The 19,552-nt window shown below is 39.0% G+C and overlaps 1 protein-coding gene across 7 annotated transcripts in view; it reads left to right on the forward strand.

Annotated features, from left to right (window-relative positions):
* Positions 1-334: 334 nt before the first annotated feature.
* The window catches only part of LOC121329802 (chromatin-remodeling ATPase INO80-like), a 45,395-nt gene continuing 26,177 nt past the window's right edge, over positions 335-19,552 (forward strand). For 3 of the 7 annotated variants that reach the window (XM_041275637.1, XM_041275640.1, XM_041275642.1), the window contains exons 1-23: positions 337-488; positions 3,624-3,810; positions 4,365-4,543; positions 4,663-4,730; positions 5,064-5,210; positions 5,396-5,516; positions 6,192-6,394; positions 6,674-6,727; positions 7,000-7,203; positions 8,330-8,525; positions 9,797-9,864; positions 10,118-10,327; positions 10,860-10,940; positions 12,188-12,283; positions 14,436-14,495; positions 15,130-15,272; positions 15,404-15,488; positions 15,590-15,707; positions 15,818-15,903; positions 16,381-16,548; positions 17,320-17,453; positions 18,511-18,578; positions 19,415-19,508. In XM_041275637.1, the coding sequence (XP_041131571.1) occupies positions 3,668-3,810; positions 4,365-4,543; positions 4,663-4,730; positions 5,064-5,210; positions 5,396-5,516; positions 6,192-6,394; positions 6,674-6,727; positions 7,000-7,203; positions 8,330-8,525; positions 9,797-9,864; positions 10,118-10,327; positions 10,860-10,940; positions 12,188-12,283; positions 14,436-14,495; positions 15,130-15,272; positions 15,404-15,488; positions 15,590-15,707; positions 15,818-15,903; positions 16,381-16,548; positions 17,320-17,453; positions 18,511-18,578; positions 19,415-19,508 (2,726 nt within the window). In that variant the 5' untranslated portion in view covers positions 337-488; positions 3,624-3,667. Of the gene's footprint in view, positions 489-587; positions 608-3,623; positions 3,811-4,364; positions 4,544-4,662; positions 4,731-5,063; positions 5,211-5,395; positions 5,517-6,191; positions 6,395-6,673; positions 6,728-6,999; positions 7,204-8,329; positions 8,526-9,796; positions 9,865-10,117; positions 10,328-10,859; positions 10,941-12,187; positions 12,284-14,435; positions 14,496-15,129; positions 15,273-15,403; positions 15,489-15,589; positions 15,708-15,817; positions 15,904-16,380; positions 16,549-17,319; positions 17,454-18,510; positions 18,579-19,414; positions 19,509-19,552 lie in introns of those variants that run through there. The other 4 variants (XR_005951814.1, XM_041275639.1, XM_041275641.1 and 1 more) reach the window with 4 other exon arrangements.

Here is a 19,552-nt window from a genome sequence, read left to right on the forward strand (position 1 = left end):
CTTCAATTTCCTCATTTGAACCAAACACCGCGAGAATTATTGCTCAACGAAGTTGTTTTTGGATCTGAAATACGTCATCTGCAAATCGTCAATCTTCGTCGTTTTCAGACTTCACCAGTAGAATCCGGATGGTATAGATCTAAGAGGTTAAAAAATGCATTCATATCAAGATTTATGTTGCTTTTATAATTACATACCATATATTTAGCTTTTGCTATCTCCGAAATTAAACACCATTGCCGGGATGTATTTAAAGCTTGTTGCCCCTCTGTTTGCAACTCTGTGCTTGATTACAAGACCTGTTCCCTGCTCTCTCCTCGCCATGGCGCCGTGTCCCTGCTCTCTCAGTTACTGAAAGTGGCCGCCTCTCTGCTGCTGCCGGCCCAGCGATCACAGATTCGCTCGTTGCCCAGCACCGCCATTTTGGAGACAGAGAGGCGAGAGCCGGCAGCAGCTGAGAGAGAGAGAAAAGGGGACCGGGGCTTGAGGTGAGCGTGTGCTTATGTGGAGCATGGTGGGGGAGCGTAGGGGGAAGATGGCCGGGAGGGAGATAGACTGTAAATGCGGGGACGGGAGAGCTGAGGCAGATCGTGTCTGCGTTAGGACGGTAGGACTCAGGAGAAGGGAAAATATCCCGGTTAGGTTCAGGGCCTCGCAGGAAAAACGCGGAGCCCAAAACAGCCCGTAATCCCAGATACCATTCGTATAATACTAATGGTGGAGGCCTTAAAGCGGCAGGACCTATTTCAATAACACCAGTTTTAAGTACGAAGTTTTGTGTGCAGGTGAAATGCAATCATTTGCTGTAAGGCCTAAATTTAACATTACAGCCTGAAATGTAAACGGCCTCGGCCAGTCACGAAGTTCTTGTTACTAAATACCCCTGCTAGATTATTCTCAAGAATTGACATTCAGTAAATTATAGTACATATTGTAATGTGATTGTGCCAAAGAAGTGCATTGGATAGAAAACAAACAAACACAAAAACCCTCAAAGTGCAGTTTCACAGTTTAAATTAAAGTACTTTAGTATTGGCCCTTAACAAAACGTTTTTTTTTTCAGTAGGGGACAATTCCTAAGATCTCCAACGTAGAAAAGTGACAACTGAATTTATGCTTCAGGTTAAGAATAATACTACCAGACTTCAACGATTTTAGTACTGACCGCGCAAACATACGCAAAATCACACGCTGTCACCAATGCAGTGTTTTGCAATATCTGTTTTGTATTCTGAAAGCAACAGTCACTTTTCCCTCAATGTCAAAACCATAATCAAAGCAGCGCACAGGCTTAGAAATACACGGTAAATGAGAGATTTGGTGGTTTCATGTAATACTGTCTGTAGGAATATGATCAACTCGGTATTTACCTCTTAGATGCAGTATTGCTGATGATTTATATAATATTTACCAAAGTTTTAGAAAAAACACGTAAAAAGCCATTGTTTTTAACTATACATATAGTTACTTGCTAGTTTGTAGGTTCATTTAATTTTTAAAAGTTGTCAGATGAATCCGATTTGAGCTTCTTACAGTTGTAGTGTTTTAGAAATCACTTTGTGTTCCATGGTAATTGAGAGCCGTTCATGTAACTATAGTAAAATGTATTAGTTGGTCACACACAATTTACTGTGGCTGGGGGGAAGTCTTTTGCTGTTATGTACAACTCCAGTACTTGGTAGAGCACAGACTGACCTTGAGTTTTTCACGTGAAACATGAGTGGTTTCTGCAGTCTTGAATACAGAAGCACAAGCCAACCGAGTACCTACTATTGTCCCTATCATATCTTCTGTCCTGTCCATTGAGACTTTAAACCGACCTGCAACAGGGAGGTGCAGACTTTATTATTAACAACACTGTTGTACTAGGGTTGTCTTGTTACTTCCGAGTTAAAACAAATCAGTTTGCCTACAAAGGGGTGTTTTATACAAAAGTGTGTTCTGTGCTACAGGTGGCAGTGTTTCTAATTATGTGACCAACCCTGGTATATTGTCATATTGCAACACTGGGGAATTATTCAGTAAAGGCTGAAGACAATATATGTTTACAGTATTTTATTATTGTATAAAGAGACTCTATCATACAGTACAATACAGCTTAGGGACAGTTAAAGGCATATGTAAATTGAAGAACTACAGTAAATCTTATTTCCACAAGGCTATTCTATTACAAGAATAATGAAGACAGTTCTTGCCTTTTTTATCGTAGTATGTTCAAAGTGGGTAATAGGAGTTCCTTGTTAGACTTGGCACATGCCACTGATGCATTGCAATTGAGATACTGCAGTATTAGGCAATAAAAAAGCAGTCATTTTAGGACACAGCAAATTTTTATGAACAACAATGTAAAACTGTGATATTAGTACTACAAGGCCAGTCCTTAAAAATGTAGTTTGTTGCACTGATAAGTCATTAAAATCAGACATTGGCAAGCCCTAGATGGTAGCGATGATGCTAAATTCTAATACACATTTACTTTGAACATATAAAATTATTGCACTTATTAATCTGATTTTATTGTGGTGATATATCCATCCGCAGTTACATGCAAAGTAATAGCTGCACTTATTTATTTTACTTCTTACATTTCTTCATGTGGGAACGCTGACATGAGATGGATGTATCAGCATGCTGTTTATAGCTGGCTAAGTTCACACAAATATTAAGTCATATCATAAAGTATTTAATATGAACCCTATCCCTAAATCCACTCCTAGCCACAACCCACAAGTACATTATATTGCTTTTCCCCTGATGAATGTTTCCATGCTCAGGAGCCAAGTGCTTGCCTTTTTGCTGGTGAAGGAACACTGGTCATCCTAACATTCTCTGGGCTTGTGTTATGACTACTATTATATAGGATAATGCTCTCAATACTTCAATGCAGAGAAAACTATTAGCAATTTTCTACATACGCCTGGATATTAGGCTTATAATCTCCAATATATAAACCTGTGAAAGAGATATAATGGAGGTTTACATACGTATGCCACACAGGTGACAGGTGTACCCTCTCTGCCATTCACTCCCATTAAGATTTCAGATCCTGTTATCCAGATATCCAGACTGTACCGTGTTAAACAAACATCACAAAGGGTTACAGAATGGCAACAGTGTTGTGATGCCAGACTTAAATCAGTGCATAACTTCCTCTTTTATTTTTTTAAACCAGGGCCTCAATAAAGGAACAAATAATATAATAACACAACTAGGGGATGCATCAGTTGTACTTGTAATTGAGACAGCTGCTTCCCTCACTAGTATCAAAACCTTAACTTCTTATTAGATTATTTCCAATCAGGAGATGTTAATCTTGTACACTTGCTATAACTTAGATACCCAACACATTATTACATAATATCCCTAGGGCCCACCAGTGTTAGAACTTCTGTGAAGAAATACAAAACTAAAATGCATGAAAGAAAAAAAAAAAGGTTCCTTTTCTTAAGTGGGTTCATGCACTTGTCTTATTTTTCTGTTATTGCACCCAAAGAGGATATTATTGAAATTCCTAATTATTGCACAATTTAAGCACTCCCTTGAAAAAAGAAATGTGTAACGGTCATAGTGCTCTGCGTTTCTCTAGTTTAGTTTGTGTGTATGAGACTCTGTTTTTCTTGCAGCAGTGCAGTTTAAAGGCCACACTTGGGCGTGAGAGAAGTGTTCTATGGCCTCAGAGTTAGATGAAGTGGAAGATGGAGGCTGTTCGGAACTGGCGAGACCTCTTCATCTGCAGTATCTGGAACGAGCCCTAAAGCTAGACACCTTCCTACGACAGACTGCAACTTTCTTCAACAAAAATGTCTCAAGGTAAAACTTCAAGACTGCGTGCACCCAGTTTGAATATACAGACTGATGACATTTTTTTGTTTGTTTTTAAACACGTAAGGAAAGCCAAGATACAAAGTGTGTGCCAATAGGGGCCTACCACTTAAGTCTGCCATGTACATTAAGACATGGTGCTTGCGCTATTGGCCTCAATTATGTTCATTTGATTAGGAATATTGTCCCTGACTGCTTAACGCTAATGATTTCACTATGTAACACAATTTTTGTTCCTGGGTAGTAAGTGTTATTTCCTAATTGCTTATGCCTCAAAAGTGTAGAAAATGGCTATTATTCCCCACAAACTGTACTTTTGTGACCAGGACAGTGGTATTTCAAAATATCACTATTTCCAATGGGAAAACAGGCAAATGTGTGTCTTTTCGTTCACATAAAGTCAGAAAAAAACAACATATGAATCCAAATTAACATGTATATATACTAAAGTAAAAAGTAAAAAGTAATACAAAAATGACTACAAAAGATTTAGAAGTGAGTAGTTTTTCGAGATTTACGAAATTGTTACACGGTGTTTTCAGTGACGATAGTGATGACGGGTTGGAGATGGGTTCCTCCCTGGCCCGCTCAGACCCCTGCCCTCTACTGAGAGTCAAAGAGGAGCCCGTGGACCCTGAGGAAGAGGGTGTGGAGCCCTGCAGAGCAGCCGAGCCTGGGGTCTGGCCAGAAACCAGCTCACTCAACGGAGCTCTGCATCAGGGTAGGACAGAGCCTGCTGCTGCACAAGCTGCTACACAGTTCACTGCTTTATACCTCAAATGACTATATAAAGGTTATGCGTTATGCAAAACAAAACTAATTCTGTCTTCATTTTACCAGCACCAAAAATAGACAAAGGCAGTGTGTACAACTTTTCGAAACTGAAGAAAAGCAGAAAGTGGCTTAAGGTATTTTAATTGATTTATTATATAAGGAAATAATGTAACATAATTCTATTTTGTTGTGAATATTTCAAATAAACATGAATGCAATTAATTTAACTTCTATAGGTATTTCTTAACTAATATATTTTACATCATAACAGGTACTATTGCGGAATATCATATTTGTTATTGTATTCAGTAATGTTGATATGGGCATCAATAAACCCAACTGGAAAGAGTTAAATGAATTTGATCTACATCTGTTTCAATTTAAAAACTTTAGCTGGGTTCAAGGTCAGTGATGCTAAGTTTATATATAATATATAATGTCTGAGCGTGAGCCGTTATTTTCCTCAGGGTATCTTATTGAGCGACGACACCACAGACTCAGACTCAGATACCGATGAGGAGGACTTCACACTGTCTAAAGAAGAGCTTCAGGACATGCTGAGGTTGCACAGATACAAGAAGCTTCATCAGAACAAGTTCCACACAGACAGAGAGGTAGGGCTACATTCTGCTGCTTTTTGTGTTAGGGGTCCCTCTTTTTTTTTTTTTAGAAAACACTTAAACTTTTTGATATGTGGAAGCAGTGTTCAATAATTCTTCTGACGAATAGATTTATTGAAGTGTCATACACCTGTTGATATCCTTCCAGCTGTACTCATATGTTTGTATTTCTGTTACAGTTGCAGCAGTACCAGTACTACAGTGCAGGGCTTCTTTCCACTCATGACCCATTTTATGAACAGCAGCGCCACCTACTGGGACCCAAGAAAAAGAAAATTAAAGAGGAGAAGAGATTAAAGGGTTGGTGGAACTGCATTTTACTGCAGACAGATTAGTTGACAGTAGTTAATGTTGTGAAAAAGAGGTACTAGATATGAATACAAGTTTGTTACCTTTCTGGGCTACATCATCTTTGACCCTACTAAAGAACTGTTTTAATTGGTGCCGGTTCTAATTACCTGCCATTGACATGTAATTTAGGCTGCCAAAGAGATTATGTTAGTAAGCACCAGCACCACCTAGTGCTCAAGAGTGTATTGCCAGAAAAAGTTGGCAGATCACTAGATGGATCCAGCACTTACTTCTGCAGTGATACTTTGGCTTATCCAGTTTATGTTACAAATATATATGTCAGGAAACGAAGAGCCATCGCATCAACTCATAGTTCTTTAACAGTCTGAATAATTACACTGACAACCACCTCAACACTATCAGAAAACAAAACAAAACTTTTCAGTAATGTCCATAAGAACCACTTAAAATTATTGCGAACAACAAAAAAGTGAATGAAATTCAATTTCAATTTGCTTACCTTTTATATATATACAGTAGGTCCCCAACAGCTTCTTAATGACTGTCGCTAGCTAACGTGGATGGAGCCACAGTGTGTTCAAAACATCCCGTTGCTGTATCTGTATCTGCCGATTCATTTGCATGAAGTTTTACCCCCAGCTCTTTTTATTGATCTGTTTTTAGCAAAGTTAAAGAAGGTGAAAAAGAAGAGGAAGCGTGACGAGGAGTTCCTCTCTGAGGGACGGCAGTACACCACCAAAATCTTTGCCAAGTTCTCCCACGACGCTCCCCCGCCCATATCCAAGAAGAAGCACCTAACAGTCGAACAGCTGACGGCACGGCGACGCAAAGTCTGGCTGACTATTGCCAAAAAAGAAAACCCTAAGGTGTGCGTTTCATTTTATTTCACAGCAAATTCATAGAGTGAAGACAGACTTTATTTCCAAAGCAGTAGCACCGCCATGCTGGCATTTATAAGGGTATGGCTGTTATTTGTAAATAGGCCCTGTTAACATGCTGGGTGTTAAGTTTGTTTGATTTTAGCCAGGACAGCAGCAACACTGATCCTACTCTTATTAGACAAGTTTGAAATGAATGGTGCCGGAGGAGACCCCAGCTTAGTTGTTCACAGAAGTGTGTCTCTCTTATATACCATTTTGTTTCAGACATTCAAGCAGAAAGCCTCAGCACGGAACCTTGTCATAACAAATGCCAAAAAGGTAATCTTTCTCTACTTTACTCAATTTGTTAATTTGTATGTTTTCAATTAAGATCAAGTAGACTTAATGATAGACAGTCCTAATAAATCTACCAGGTCTATGGCTTGCTCAAACTTGGGTTGGTGTAAACACAGCAAATACAGCTTTACGTGGAGTTGAGTCTATCTTAACCGGAAGTTTCACTGTAACAAAAGTCAGTAGTCTGATAGTAACAAGAAATGTTACCTTGAAATGTTATTCACTGAGAGACCCACTTGCGTGCTTTGCTCTAGCTGGCCCACCAGTGCATGAGGGAGGTGAGACGGGCGGCTATCCAGGCCCAGAAGAACTGCAAGGAAACCCTTCCGCGGGCCCGCCGTCTCAACAAGGAGATGCTGCTGTACTGGAAGAAGTACGAGAAGGTGGAGAAGGAGCACCGCAAGAGGGCTGAGAAGGAGGCTCTGGAACAGAGAAAGCTCGACGAGGAGATGAGGGAGGTAGGTATCACCTCAGCACAGTCGAGGTCTGAGAAAACAAGGGTGTGCAGCAGGAGAGGGTTAGGGCTAGGCTGATTTAAATCTTAAGCTCAGAATTCCAGTTCTCTCAGCTGGCCTGGCGCCAAAAATCCTGTCTTTCTACACCTATGTCGATAACTTTCAACTAAATAGGATCTTCAGGCTCAAAACATGTCACTGGCTGCAAAGCAAAAAACCTACCACTATGGAAAACAACTGATTGGTTAATGATGGTAAAGAAAGCTTTGAAGGTTTGGTTACAATTATACTCTCCATGTGAAATGACCAGGGAGTGTAACCCTACCTGAAAATAAGGAATTAAGTAATATGTGTGGCTTTTTAAAAATGTCACAACAGGTATTATTTATAAAATTGATTTTACAGTTAACCTCTTCAACTCCAGATGCACAAATGAGTGTGCACTCCAGGCACCAGATTTAGAAATTAGTGTATATATAGATAGATAGCACAATATATATAGTAAAATAAACATTTATATACATAACAGAAATATTTGTTTTTTTATGTATAGTATGAACAAAGTTACACGCTTTATAAAAGGAATACAAAAAACATATTTTATTTGTGAAATGAAATACTATGTATATACTTTAGATTGTTGATTGTTTGCTGCACATCTCCAGCTCTTCACAGATAGATAGAATTTTGTTTTTTAATTGGATAATAGTCACCTGATGATTTCAATCTCTCCTTATTGACTTCAAAACACAGATCACATTACTAACACTGCCTTAGGGTATTGTGACAGAGAGAGAAGGGATCTGAGCTGCAAAGGGGACGCAGCCGGAGCACTGTGTTTTTGTTTGTTTATTTGTGTAGCAGATGACTAGCGAGTTGGGAGCTGCAGCCACGGAGCCAGCATGGACCCCAGAGACTAGCACTGCAGAGCACAGCACAGCCCATGCACTTCTGGATTACTGTACTATGTTATTATTTTGTGAAACCATTTTGTTTGGGACTGAAAACCTGCCATTTTACCCCTATACCAGCAATTGATGAATGACCTGTTGAAATAACTATACAGTACATACTATAATAATATAGTTGCTGTAACTTGAAATGTAAGGCTGTGCATTTTTCTTCCCAGGCCAAGAGACAACAGCGAAAGCTAAACTTCCTGATCACCCAGACTGAGCTGTATGCCCATTTCATGAGCCGCAAGCACAACGCAGAGAGTGATGGGATACAGGATGAGATCCTAATGAAACTGGACGACAGCTCAGCGCACCGCCAGATTGATATTGGTGGAGGCGTAATGGTTAATGTCAGCCACGAGGACTACGGTACTTATTTATTTGTTTGCTTGTTTGCTATGCACTGCAGAGAGTGGATATCCCTCGTGATAGGGATATGTAATGGAGGCGCACGTCAGACATCAGACATCCTGTCCCTTGTTCTTTGATGATACTTCCTTGTTTCCATGTTAATTGTGGTGGAAGGATGTGTCCAAGGTTTGGGGGAAATGTACCCCCAAACAACAGAAAACAACAGATACAAGATAAAGAGTATTGCTTTGTCATATTTTGGGTCTGAATGTGTCGGATGTGACCATGAGGGAAGCGTAAAAAAAAAAAAAAAAAAAAAAAAATCTAGTAAACTGGTTGCTTGAAATTGTTTAATGTCTGTGGTTTTTAGGTCTGCCAATGTTTGTATCATAAAAAAAGTCAAGTTTAGGGTGAAGTTACACCTGAGTGACTGTAGAGGGCAGCTTTGCTACTTGGAATCAGAGAATAAACTGGCATTGCTCTCCATGCCTCAGCTTTGAGTGCCCTTGTAATGTCTAAAGTGATTTCCTCTTCATCGGCTCTGATTGTGTGCTGTAAATAGCTGGCAGTGTTGACTTTGCATTGTATTGCTGTTAACAGCTACTCAATGGCTCGGTGCTCAGCTGTCAGGTGCAGCTAACAGATCCGTTTCCCAGGCTGGCTCTTTTTGTAATCAGTGAACTCCTCTTAAGATTAAAGTTGCATTGTTAGATATGCAGAGAGGGTCAGCTTCTCCTAACTTATAACCTCATTGGTGATACTCAATGTGCACCCAGCCCACAGTCTGTTTTCATTTGAGAGAATTTCTTTCACTTTTTATATCCTTGAGTACTAATGAGCTTTATGAAGATGTGGTATGAATTGTCAAAGTAGAGCAGCATCAAGAAACCTTTGTTTTACTGGCGCTTGTTAGTTTGATTTGATTTACTGGTACATTTGTTAGGTATTTAAAGCATTTGGAAGAAAATGGTCCAGGTTTGGAAACTGTAAGTTATGAAAGTTTGTGCTTGTGAATTTAAATCTCATGGCGTTAGATATGGCCCTCTCTTGAGCAGAGGCAATGTTGTGATATGTACAACAGTCCACAGGGGGCAAACTCATTTCACAAGTGACTTGAACCAGATTCAAACTTGACAGGCTGCAGGCCTATAGAAGACACATGTCACGTTTTTCTTGTATTTTCAGTATGTCTTTATCAACTTTGAATGTTAAAAAAGGCTATGCTTTGAAGAATTGGCTCTGGGTTTTGAGTTTCTTGGGATCAGCAGTGAAATATCTTTGTTTTCTAGACAGTAACTATTATAAGTCTGAGGCTCTGAAGAATGCAGAGGAGGCCTTCCAGATCCACCAAGCCAGAGTGAGTATGAACTCTCCTGAAATTAACTTAATGCTCAACATAAGATTATTACAACCCATACAATGTGCCATTGAGCTGTGCAAGCAACAGATGTGTTACTGTAGCCCACAGAAACCTTCAGCACTGGACAAGACACACGTTTCCATTCAAACAAGAGCAATCCATTGTGGCCTCCGGCAGCAGCTCATTTTAATCATTTGGCCTTGGAAGATCATTGAATAACCCACCTCTTCTGTCTCCTTGTCTGATTTAGACCCGGCTGTTCGATGAAGAGGCGAAGGACAGCCGCTGTGCTTCTGTGCAAGCTGCTACTGGTGCCAGTTCTTGTTTTGGAGAGAGCTACAGCCTGGCTAACCCATCAATCCGTGCTGGAGAGGATATTCCTCAGCCCACCATCTTCCATGGCAAGCTGAAGGGCTACCAGCTGAAGGGCATGAACTGGCTTGCGAATCTCTATGAACAGGTGCATATGCTGGACACAATACATAGGCCTGGACCATGGCTGTCAATGAACTACAGTATATTATGACAGATTTTGTCACGAAACATAAGTTGAAACTTGTCGCACTGAATTTCCTGTTTTGAAATTGCATTTAGAAATAAGATATTGCTTCTTTGTGCCCAGGCTAGCAACAGGAAGAATTCCTTCTAATTCCTTCATACCGGTCTTCGTGTTCATTTTCATATATCGAGCTGTTACAGCAGTGTTTATTAATACAATGTCTTTCCAATCAAATACTGTACATGTACAATGTCTAATTAGTAAAAACAAAAAAAAAAAAAAAACTTTACAGTTAGGTACATGCTACAGTACTTTATATATCAGAACATATCAATAATGTACAGCCACTGACTTGCTTATACATTTTCGAAACTAATTCTTGTGTTACTCAAAGTGATATTAAATGTGGTGGAAATCAGTTGTGTGAATGCAAGTGGTATTAATCAGAGTTTGATAAGTGGTATTGTTTTGTTTTGTGTTTATTGTTCTACAGGGTATCAACGGAATCCTTGCTGATGAAATGGGGTTGGGTAAAACTGTGCAGAGTATTGCTCTTTTGGCTCATCTGGCTGAGGTAAGAGGTGTGGGTGTTTACAAACTCTGCATGTTTTGTAACAGTGAATGGTGTCTATTAGACGCAGTCATTCTTGATGGCCATGGCTTTTATTTTGTAAGCCTCATTTAAACATGCATTGATCGATTAGGAACCTCTTGCTGCCCAGTTCTTTCCTGGTGTGTTGTTAAACTGAAGCTCTTCCGTTTGTGTGTAATTTGTGATGTCGGAATCTGAAGAAGAAAATAAAAGTAGTTTTCTTAATGCACATGCTCTGTTATATTACTATCTATATAAGAACATAAGAACATAAGAGAGTTTACAAACGAGAGGAGGCCATTCGGCCCATCTTGCTCGTTTGGTTGTTAGTAGCTTATTGATCCCAGAATCTTATCAAGCAGCTTCTTGAAGGATCCCAGGGTGTCAGCTACAACAACATTACTGGGGCGTTGATTCCAGACCCTCACGATTCTCTGTGTAAAAAAGTGCCTCCTATTTTCTGTTCTGAATGCCCCTTTGTCTAATCTCCATTTGTGACCCCTGGTCCTTGTTTCTTTTTTCAGGTCGAAAAAGCCCCTTAAGTTGACATTGTCAATACCTTTTAGAATTTTGGATGCTTGAATTAGGTCACCGCGTAGTCTTCTTTGTTCAAGACTGAACAGATTCAATTCTTTTAGCCTGTCTGCATATGACATGCCTTTTAAACCCGGAATAATTCTGGTCGCTCTTCTTTGCACTCTTTCTAGAACAGCAATATCTTTTTTATAGCGAGGTGACCAGAACTGAAGACAATATTCAAGATGAGGTCTTACTTATAATAATATGCAGTCATATTTGAGGGTTTTTCTAAAGAGTCCACAATTTTTTGTTGCTTTTGAATAATAAAGGGTTCATAATGCATCGATTATGACTCATTATTATCTGTTTGTCTGATGTTAGGATTCAGTGGCACTGGACAACTTTTAAAGTGGGGGTGCTAAAAGCCAAAAATGTAACCCCTGTATATAATGGAAGCCATGCAAAGCCAAGGGGGTGCTAGCGCACCCCTAGTTCCAGCGCTCTTGGGCAGATTGCACCTGTGGTCTCTAGTTTTCTACTGAACTTCCAGTAACTGGCATTCTGGTATATGGCTTCAGAAATGCAGAATAATAACTGTTAAACCTGAAGGAAGTACTTGAGTATGCTGTTTAAAGATCAGTGCTTCCTGTTTTTTCCCCATTTGCCACCTGCTTTCTGATGAATTACTGTTTTTTTCTCTCCTCTTTCAGCGAGACAACATCTGGGGTCCATTTTTAATCATATCTCCCGCTTCCACTCTGAACAACTGGCACCAAGAGTTCACTAGATTTGTTCCGAAATTCAAGGTAACGTTGTTGCACAGGAAACGAAAAGAAAAAACAGCTTTCTGCTAAAATGGAAAAGCTGCATTGTTTATGTGTTTAACTCTAGAAACATGAGGGTTGGTGTAGTACTGTATGATAAAGACAACTTGGAATCCACAGAACAAAAATGTACGCTCCAAAAAACTTAGGCAGAAGGAGAACACATTATTTTATTATGTCAATATGAGAGGTGGATTTTATTTCTGCTTTATATACTTTTTTAGGTTTTGTGTTCTTCCGCTTAGGGAAAGTTACTGTACTTTAAATAAGTCAATTTATTGGGATTATAGATTGCAGAGGCCCAGAATCTTAAATATGTGGAGACATACAGATGCTTTCTATAAAAAGTGACAGAAGTAGCTACCTGTGTGTCCAAAAACTAGGTATGTGTATTTAATAAAAGCTGGTATGCTGTAGTCGACTTGCAATACATAATCATATTCTGTTTTCCAGAATAGGTATGCACCGGCAAACTAACATATATCCTGTAGGGGTAGGGGTAAAATAAGTAAAAAAAAACTAAATTGAATAGTCTAGTTATGATAGTATAGTTATTGCAAAAGCAGTTAAGTAAAAACTAATGTCTTGTAGAATGAAAAAAATACATAATGATAATATAAATAATATTAGCTGCCTGAAAAAAAAAAAAAAAGTTGTATACAGCCAGGTTCATGTCAAATAAAAACAGTTCAATAGCCTCCCATACAGTTTAGTCTGCATACAGAACAGAATATCTCAGGACTGACCACTAGGTGGCAGTCCATTACTATTAATGTGATAAATATGCAGTCTTGTTGGGAGTGCTGTTGCCTATGGCTGAGCAACTGATAAGGAAATCTTCGAAATGCTTTGTGATGGTTTAAGACAGTGTGCAGCCCAGCTTAACTGTCTCCTGTTCCTCAATGTCTAGATGTGTGTTCCCAGTGCGTCTGCACGGCTCATATGTTACCACAGTGGTTGTTACTAGGAACCAGCGCTAAATCCTTAGATACAGATAACTGAGTCCTGACACGGATTTGTGTTAATAATCTGCTTAGTCTCCTAACCTCTCCTACTGCAATTGCCCTCCAAGGGATTCCCCCTGGATAATGCTTAAAGACACACTCCTGTTTTGCAAGCACTATATTCCAGGGGCCACACACTCTAGCTTATGAAACTGCCTAGGAAGCTGTTGCAGCAGGTTGTTCTTTTGGTAAGAATGGACTTTCTTATGCTAAAGCTGCTGTGTACACAAAGTTACATGTGTGTGCGATCAGTAAACAGAAACATATCTTTATAGGTGTCTTTGATAAAACAATCTAAAACTAAAACCAAACAAGACAGGACTCATTTTGTAACCAATCTGTAAAGCATAATTGGAGAATCTTGGTCTGTTCAGAGGTTTTCGTATTAGGGGAGTGAAGGATGTGTTTGATTTGTCGTGTTTCAATTTTAATCATAAGGGACTGTTGTAGGTAGTAATGCATGGATGATACCATCTATGCATTGTGTGTGTGTGTGTGTATATATATACACACACACACATGCACGCATGGATGATATCATCTATTCAGTGTGTGTAGCTAAACATAACTTTTACCATTTAGAGCTGTATTCAGAAACAAGAGTATTAATGCTCACTTAAGTGAAGTGAATATAGCTGTTAGACACTTATTGATTGTGTCAAATTCAATGGAACCTACTTGTGCAATTAGAAAGGCAAACTAACATACTGAATGAATTTAGACCTCAGAGAACAGTTTAAACATTTACGCCTGGTTTCACAAACTCTGATTAGCACTGATCGTGGACTGCCTATGTAACTTTATAGGTAAAGAAGTTAAAGACGAGTGCTAATCTGGGTCTGTTAAACCAGACAGTAGTAGCAGAAGTAAACTACAAACTTGACATCCCTCCTGGTAGGTTACAGTTTCCTCCAAAACTTCTGTCAGTTTTCCATTGAGTAATTCCCCACTGTCTGCAGAAAACCCGGTAGCTGTTTGACAGTTGTATATGTGGTGGTACCTCACCCTGTCACTAACATGTTCCTAAAATTGCTCTATAAAGTACTGCTTAAAAATGCTATACATTACCTGAGCAGCAATGGGTCCATTTCCCTTTTCTATTTTTTTTTAATGAAATGCATTTGTTTCAGGTGCTGCCTTACTGGGGGAACCCCCATGACAGGAAGGTAATTCGTAAATTTTGGAGTCAGGTAAGGAGAGGATTGCTCTTTATCCATTCCTATTGGTGCGTTTGCTGTTGATGGTGGTTTGACTGATCTGTTTTGATTAAAAATGTGAGCTAAGACCTAACCTTCGTGATTTGGGAACCGCTGGCCCAAACTTGTCAGTTTATATAAAGGTATTCCAATACTGTGAATGTCAAACCAGCTGATGGTTACAGGGCCCCATCTCAGCTCATTTTCAGAGTATAGAGATTTGATTGAACTCATGCGCATGAATCCATGCCTGAAGCAAAGGGCGCACACCTGGACTGTTTTCAAAATATGTTATGCAGGTAAGTACAGTATGACCAATCACATGGATTTTTATATTTCAGCCTCACAGTGGACATGTGTGTCCTTTGTGAGAGTGGAATTGAGATTCCTTTCCTAAAACCATTCATATCTTATATGTATTTACATGGGTGGTGATTTGGGGGATTATCATAATATGAATTAATTGAGAAATTCATCACATTCTGAAATGGTGACTGGAAAATTGTTTTTGGATTTGTTATGGTATGACCTGTATATTATTTACATATCTTGATTATGATAATCGCATGAGAACCACAGCAAACTATGACCAAAAAAACATCACATCAATACTGTTTTCTGTTGGTAGAAAACTTTGTACACACAAGATGCACCGTTCCACGTGGTGATAACCAGCTACCAGCTTGTCGTCCAGGATGTGAAGTATTTCCAGCGGGTGAAGTGGCAGTACATGGTACTGGATGAGGCACAGGCTCTCAAGAGCAGCACCAGGTAAAACTGTCCCTTTGAGCTAGCTTAGCTTTCCATTGCACAAGCAGACTTTTTAAAATCTAAACTCTATTGTTCTGTTTCACGGCTCATACACTTGCTTTTTTTCATGTGTTTTTTTTTTTATTTTTCAGTGTGCGGTGGAAGATTCTGCTCCAGTTTCAGTGTCGAAATCGATTGCTGCTGACTGGAACTCCAATCCAGAACACAATGGCTGAGGTGAGTGAAACTAGCATTACTAAATGCGGTGGATGCACTCGCTGTCTTCAGTTCCACGTCATATAAAGAGAAATGATTTTGAAATGTTTTGTTCTTTACAGCTCTGGGCACTTTTACATTTCATCATGCCAACTCTGTTTGACTCCCACGAAGAGTTCAATGAGTGGTTTTCTAGAGACATTGAGAGCCATGCGGAAAACAAGTCGTGCATTGATGAGAGTGAGTACCCGTTCAAACTGCTCGATCCCATACAGATGTGCAGATCTACCTGTATGTGTAACGTGCAGGATTCGATTCCACATGCTCATTTTTATTCTGTTTCGTCTCAGACCAGCTGTCTCGGTTACACATGATACTGAAGCCCTTCATGTTGAGACGTATCAAGAAAGATGTAGAGAATGAGCTGTCTGATAAGGTATACATTTCGAGAATAAGATTTCACCTCTGAAGCTTGATGCAGATTTTAGATGTTGGCATATTTGCAATAGCAGGGACTGGCAAACACTGTAATTTGTTTAATCATTTCTAATTGCACTTATTTGTGATTATGATAAAATGTATTCATCTCCAACATTCATCATGCATCATCAGATATTTCAGTTTTTTGAGAAAGATGCTGTTTAGTCTGAAGTGGCTATCCATTAAAAACTTCCAGTTTGTAAGATAAAACAAAGCCAAGTAAACACGTTGTAATGATGTGAATTCACACTATAAGAGGTACTTAAAGTTTCGATTTGTTTGTATGTTAAGGATCTATAGCAGAACCTCATTAGAATCATTTCAATGGTTTGCCTGTAATTTATATACTTGAACATTTTACATGTTCATCTGAATCAATGAACTAAGCCCCTCTTGGTGAATTAACAGCTGAAATGTTATATCTCTATTACAGATTGAAATTCTCATGTACTGTCAACTGACTGTCCGTCAGAAACTTCTGTACCAGGCTTTAAAGAACAAAATCTCAATCGAGGACCTTCTCCAGTCTTCAATGGGCACAACACAGCAGGCACAGAACACAACCAGTAGCTTAATGAACCTTGTCATGCAGTTTAGAAAGGTATTTATTTCAGTGGCACCGGCTGCATCGCAGTGCACCAGCACAGAGTGATATCTACACGGGTTTCCTGTTTATTCACAAACACAATCATTGAATTGAGCTGACAGCTGAACTATAGATTCTTGGGATACAAAACCAGGAGCCACTGTTGATTATACTGGGCTCAGTTCAGTTGATCTAATTGGTGGCTGATCTAAATACTACCATTATTGAAATGATAAAAATAAGAGGACATTATACAAATCAAGTGTGTATTGGAGTCTCTTTGGTGTATTTGTGTTTAAAACTAAGTGTGTTCCTACTTGGTACACACTCTGTCTCCCTTTTGAATTGTTTTTGTTCGTTTAATACCAAGAATTCATAACATACACATTAATAATAAACAATCAAACAATGTCATTATATGCACCAATTAGTTTACACACAAATAGAGAAGTGTTTTGGACATAGACTTTGTAGAACTGCCAAGAAAATATTGCTGTTAGAGCCCCTTTGTTTGGTAGGTAAGCGCTATACCAGTACCTGCTGCATTCAAGCTGCTGCATTACGTCATTGTTGTGTCTATAATCCTGCATATTTACAAAAACAGTTCAGACAAATTGTCTTCATTATAATGAAGACATTTAAAGATGTTGCATGAATAATTGTATGCTTTTACTTATTTGTAGTTCGACGTAATATTATGCAGTTAACCCTGCAAAAAAACATTGTTTCACATAGGCTAGCTATGTAATTGAATGACATTTTTTAAAAATATTTTTTCATCTCTAGGTGTGTAACCATCCAGATCTGTTTGAACGGCAGGAAACCCGATCCCCATTTCACATGTCCTTGAACTCCTACGTCATGTGCAAGCTTCTTTACCGCCAGGGCCTAGTTTCCACATTCAACCAGTGCCGCACCAGGTGGGTGAGCACAAGTTTTTAGCAGTTTATAAAAAAGAAGGATCCATTCCACTCCTTTCGTGATCTGAAAACTCCATTCGGTCTTCCTGTAGTGTGCTGCAAACGTGCCGCTCAGCCCTGCGCCCCCTGCCCAACTCTCCAGCTCTCCACTGGATTCATTCCTGTGAGATTGTTAGCCCTCATTCTTGTCATAGCCCCCTCCTCTATTTGACCAAACTCAATGTATGGCCCCAGGGGAATCTGCTTGTGCCTAGAAGTTCAAAAGGCCTTTATGATATCGCAATACACACAAAGTTTTTGTAACTACTTTATGGTGAACTTGAAATAGATTCTATAGTCTTGCCTTGTAATTCCCTAAGAAACCTGTGAAAAATCAATATTTTATGTCAATCAGAAATGTAATTTATGGGTTTTTTTTGTGTTTTTTTTTGGTTTTGCAGCCATACTATAATTGTCTTGTACATTTGCCAAGTGAAGTAATGGTTTTGGAGTTGACTTGTACCAAGAGATTTTGTGTACAGGTAGCTAGGACAGTGTCAGTAAAATGCAGTTGATTTTTAAGGTCCTGAAGGTTAGAGCTGCAGTTCTGTTGAGCTGATAGCTGCTTTCTGCTACATTAAGATCTGGCTGTCTGCCACATTGGCATTTAACCCAGCCTGAGGATTGGATTCCTGCTGAGTCATGGAAGGTTTTGTACTGAGAACATTAAAAATAATATAACCAGTATTTTCTTCTGTTTACAAAATGAGATTTGTTTATTTGAAATATGCCTCGTAATTTACTTTTTATATTTCCAGTGTTGTCCTCTGACATTAGTAGACTTACATAATAACTTGCTATCCCTTCAACTTCCTGGTACTGTATAGAACATCTGGAATTCCTGAAGCCAGATCAGGAGTGAAATATTAATATGAATGACTTTGCTGTATGTGCTGTGCAAACAGCAGTACCATAGCAGCTTCTACTGTTAAACATCTATTGTTAACTGTTATTCTGTGGAAATGCTGTGTGCTTCTGGAAATGAGACCAATGTTATCATTTCTTTGTCTTATTGCAGGTTGTTACAGGTCCTCCTTTCGCCATTTGCACCAGATCACATTCATCAGTCCTTATTTCACAGGAAAGGTAAAAAAACAAAACAGAAATACCGCATAGCCTTTCTCTAGAAGAGTACTTAGAACTGATTTTATTTCCAGGATACCCCCTTGTTTATTTCGTAGTTGACATAGCCCAACTAGAAACTGTGCTGAGAACAACATAAGTACTTCCATAGTTGCACCAGATGGGAATTATGTATAGTTGTGGCCAAGAAGGTCTAGAATGAAAAGAGTCATGCTTCAGACAGCCAGTAACATTGTTGGGACTCCCCCTTTTAGTCATACAGTCCTTCACAAAAACAAAATTGAACCACTGATAAACTGTGAACAATAACCTGACCTATGTTGCAAAACAATGAAACTGATGTCACCATATGCAGCTTCCAAAGAAACAGACTACAAACAAACAGCTATCCCTGATGTATTTGCCAAGTTTAGATTAGCTTTAGATTAAAAAAAAATAATAATGTGCCCCTTTGTTTTTTCAGAATTACTTTTTGACTTTTGTATGTAAATATCACTTTGCACATTTCCTTAATTTCTTTACAAAAGGATTTTGCTGAGAGACCATTAAAATATATATTCTATCAGTATTTCGTATGTTGTGTCGTGTCAAAAAAAATAAACAGTTTGTGAATAAAATATATTTTGGTTGTTATGGACACCCCAGCTCGCACCATAGTCAAACTACACACACAAATCTACAGAAAAGAGCGGCAGACAAGAATAAAATCATTTTTTCAATGATGTTTCTATAACAGAATACAGCATTTTGTAAACCTTACGCTTTCATTTTGATTCCAGAAGAACCCTCAAAGCGCACTTCATGTATTTAAAACGTATGCTTTTGTTGCTGTTTCGCAGGGAACAATGAGGGCAGTTGCTTCTCTTTCCTGCGGTTTATAGATGTGTCTCCTGCTGAAATGACCAATGTAATGCTTCGAGGAATATTAGTCAGGTGAGTCAGAGAGCGCTTCAATCACGAGGGTTGACCCAATGCTT

This window comes from Polyodon spathula, chromosome 17 (assembly GCF_017654505.1).
Source record: "Polyodon spathula isolate WHYD16114869_AA chromosome 17, ASM1765450v1, whole genome shotgun sequence".
NCBI classification, from domain to species: domain Eukaryota; kingdom Metazoa; phylum Chordata; class Actinopteri; order Acipenseriformes; family Polyodontidae; genus Polyodon; species Polyodon spathula.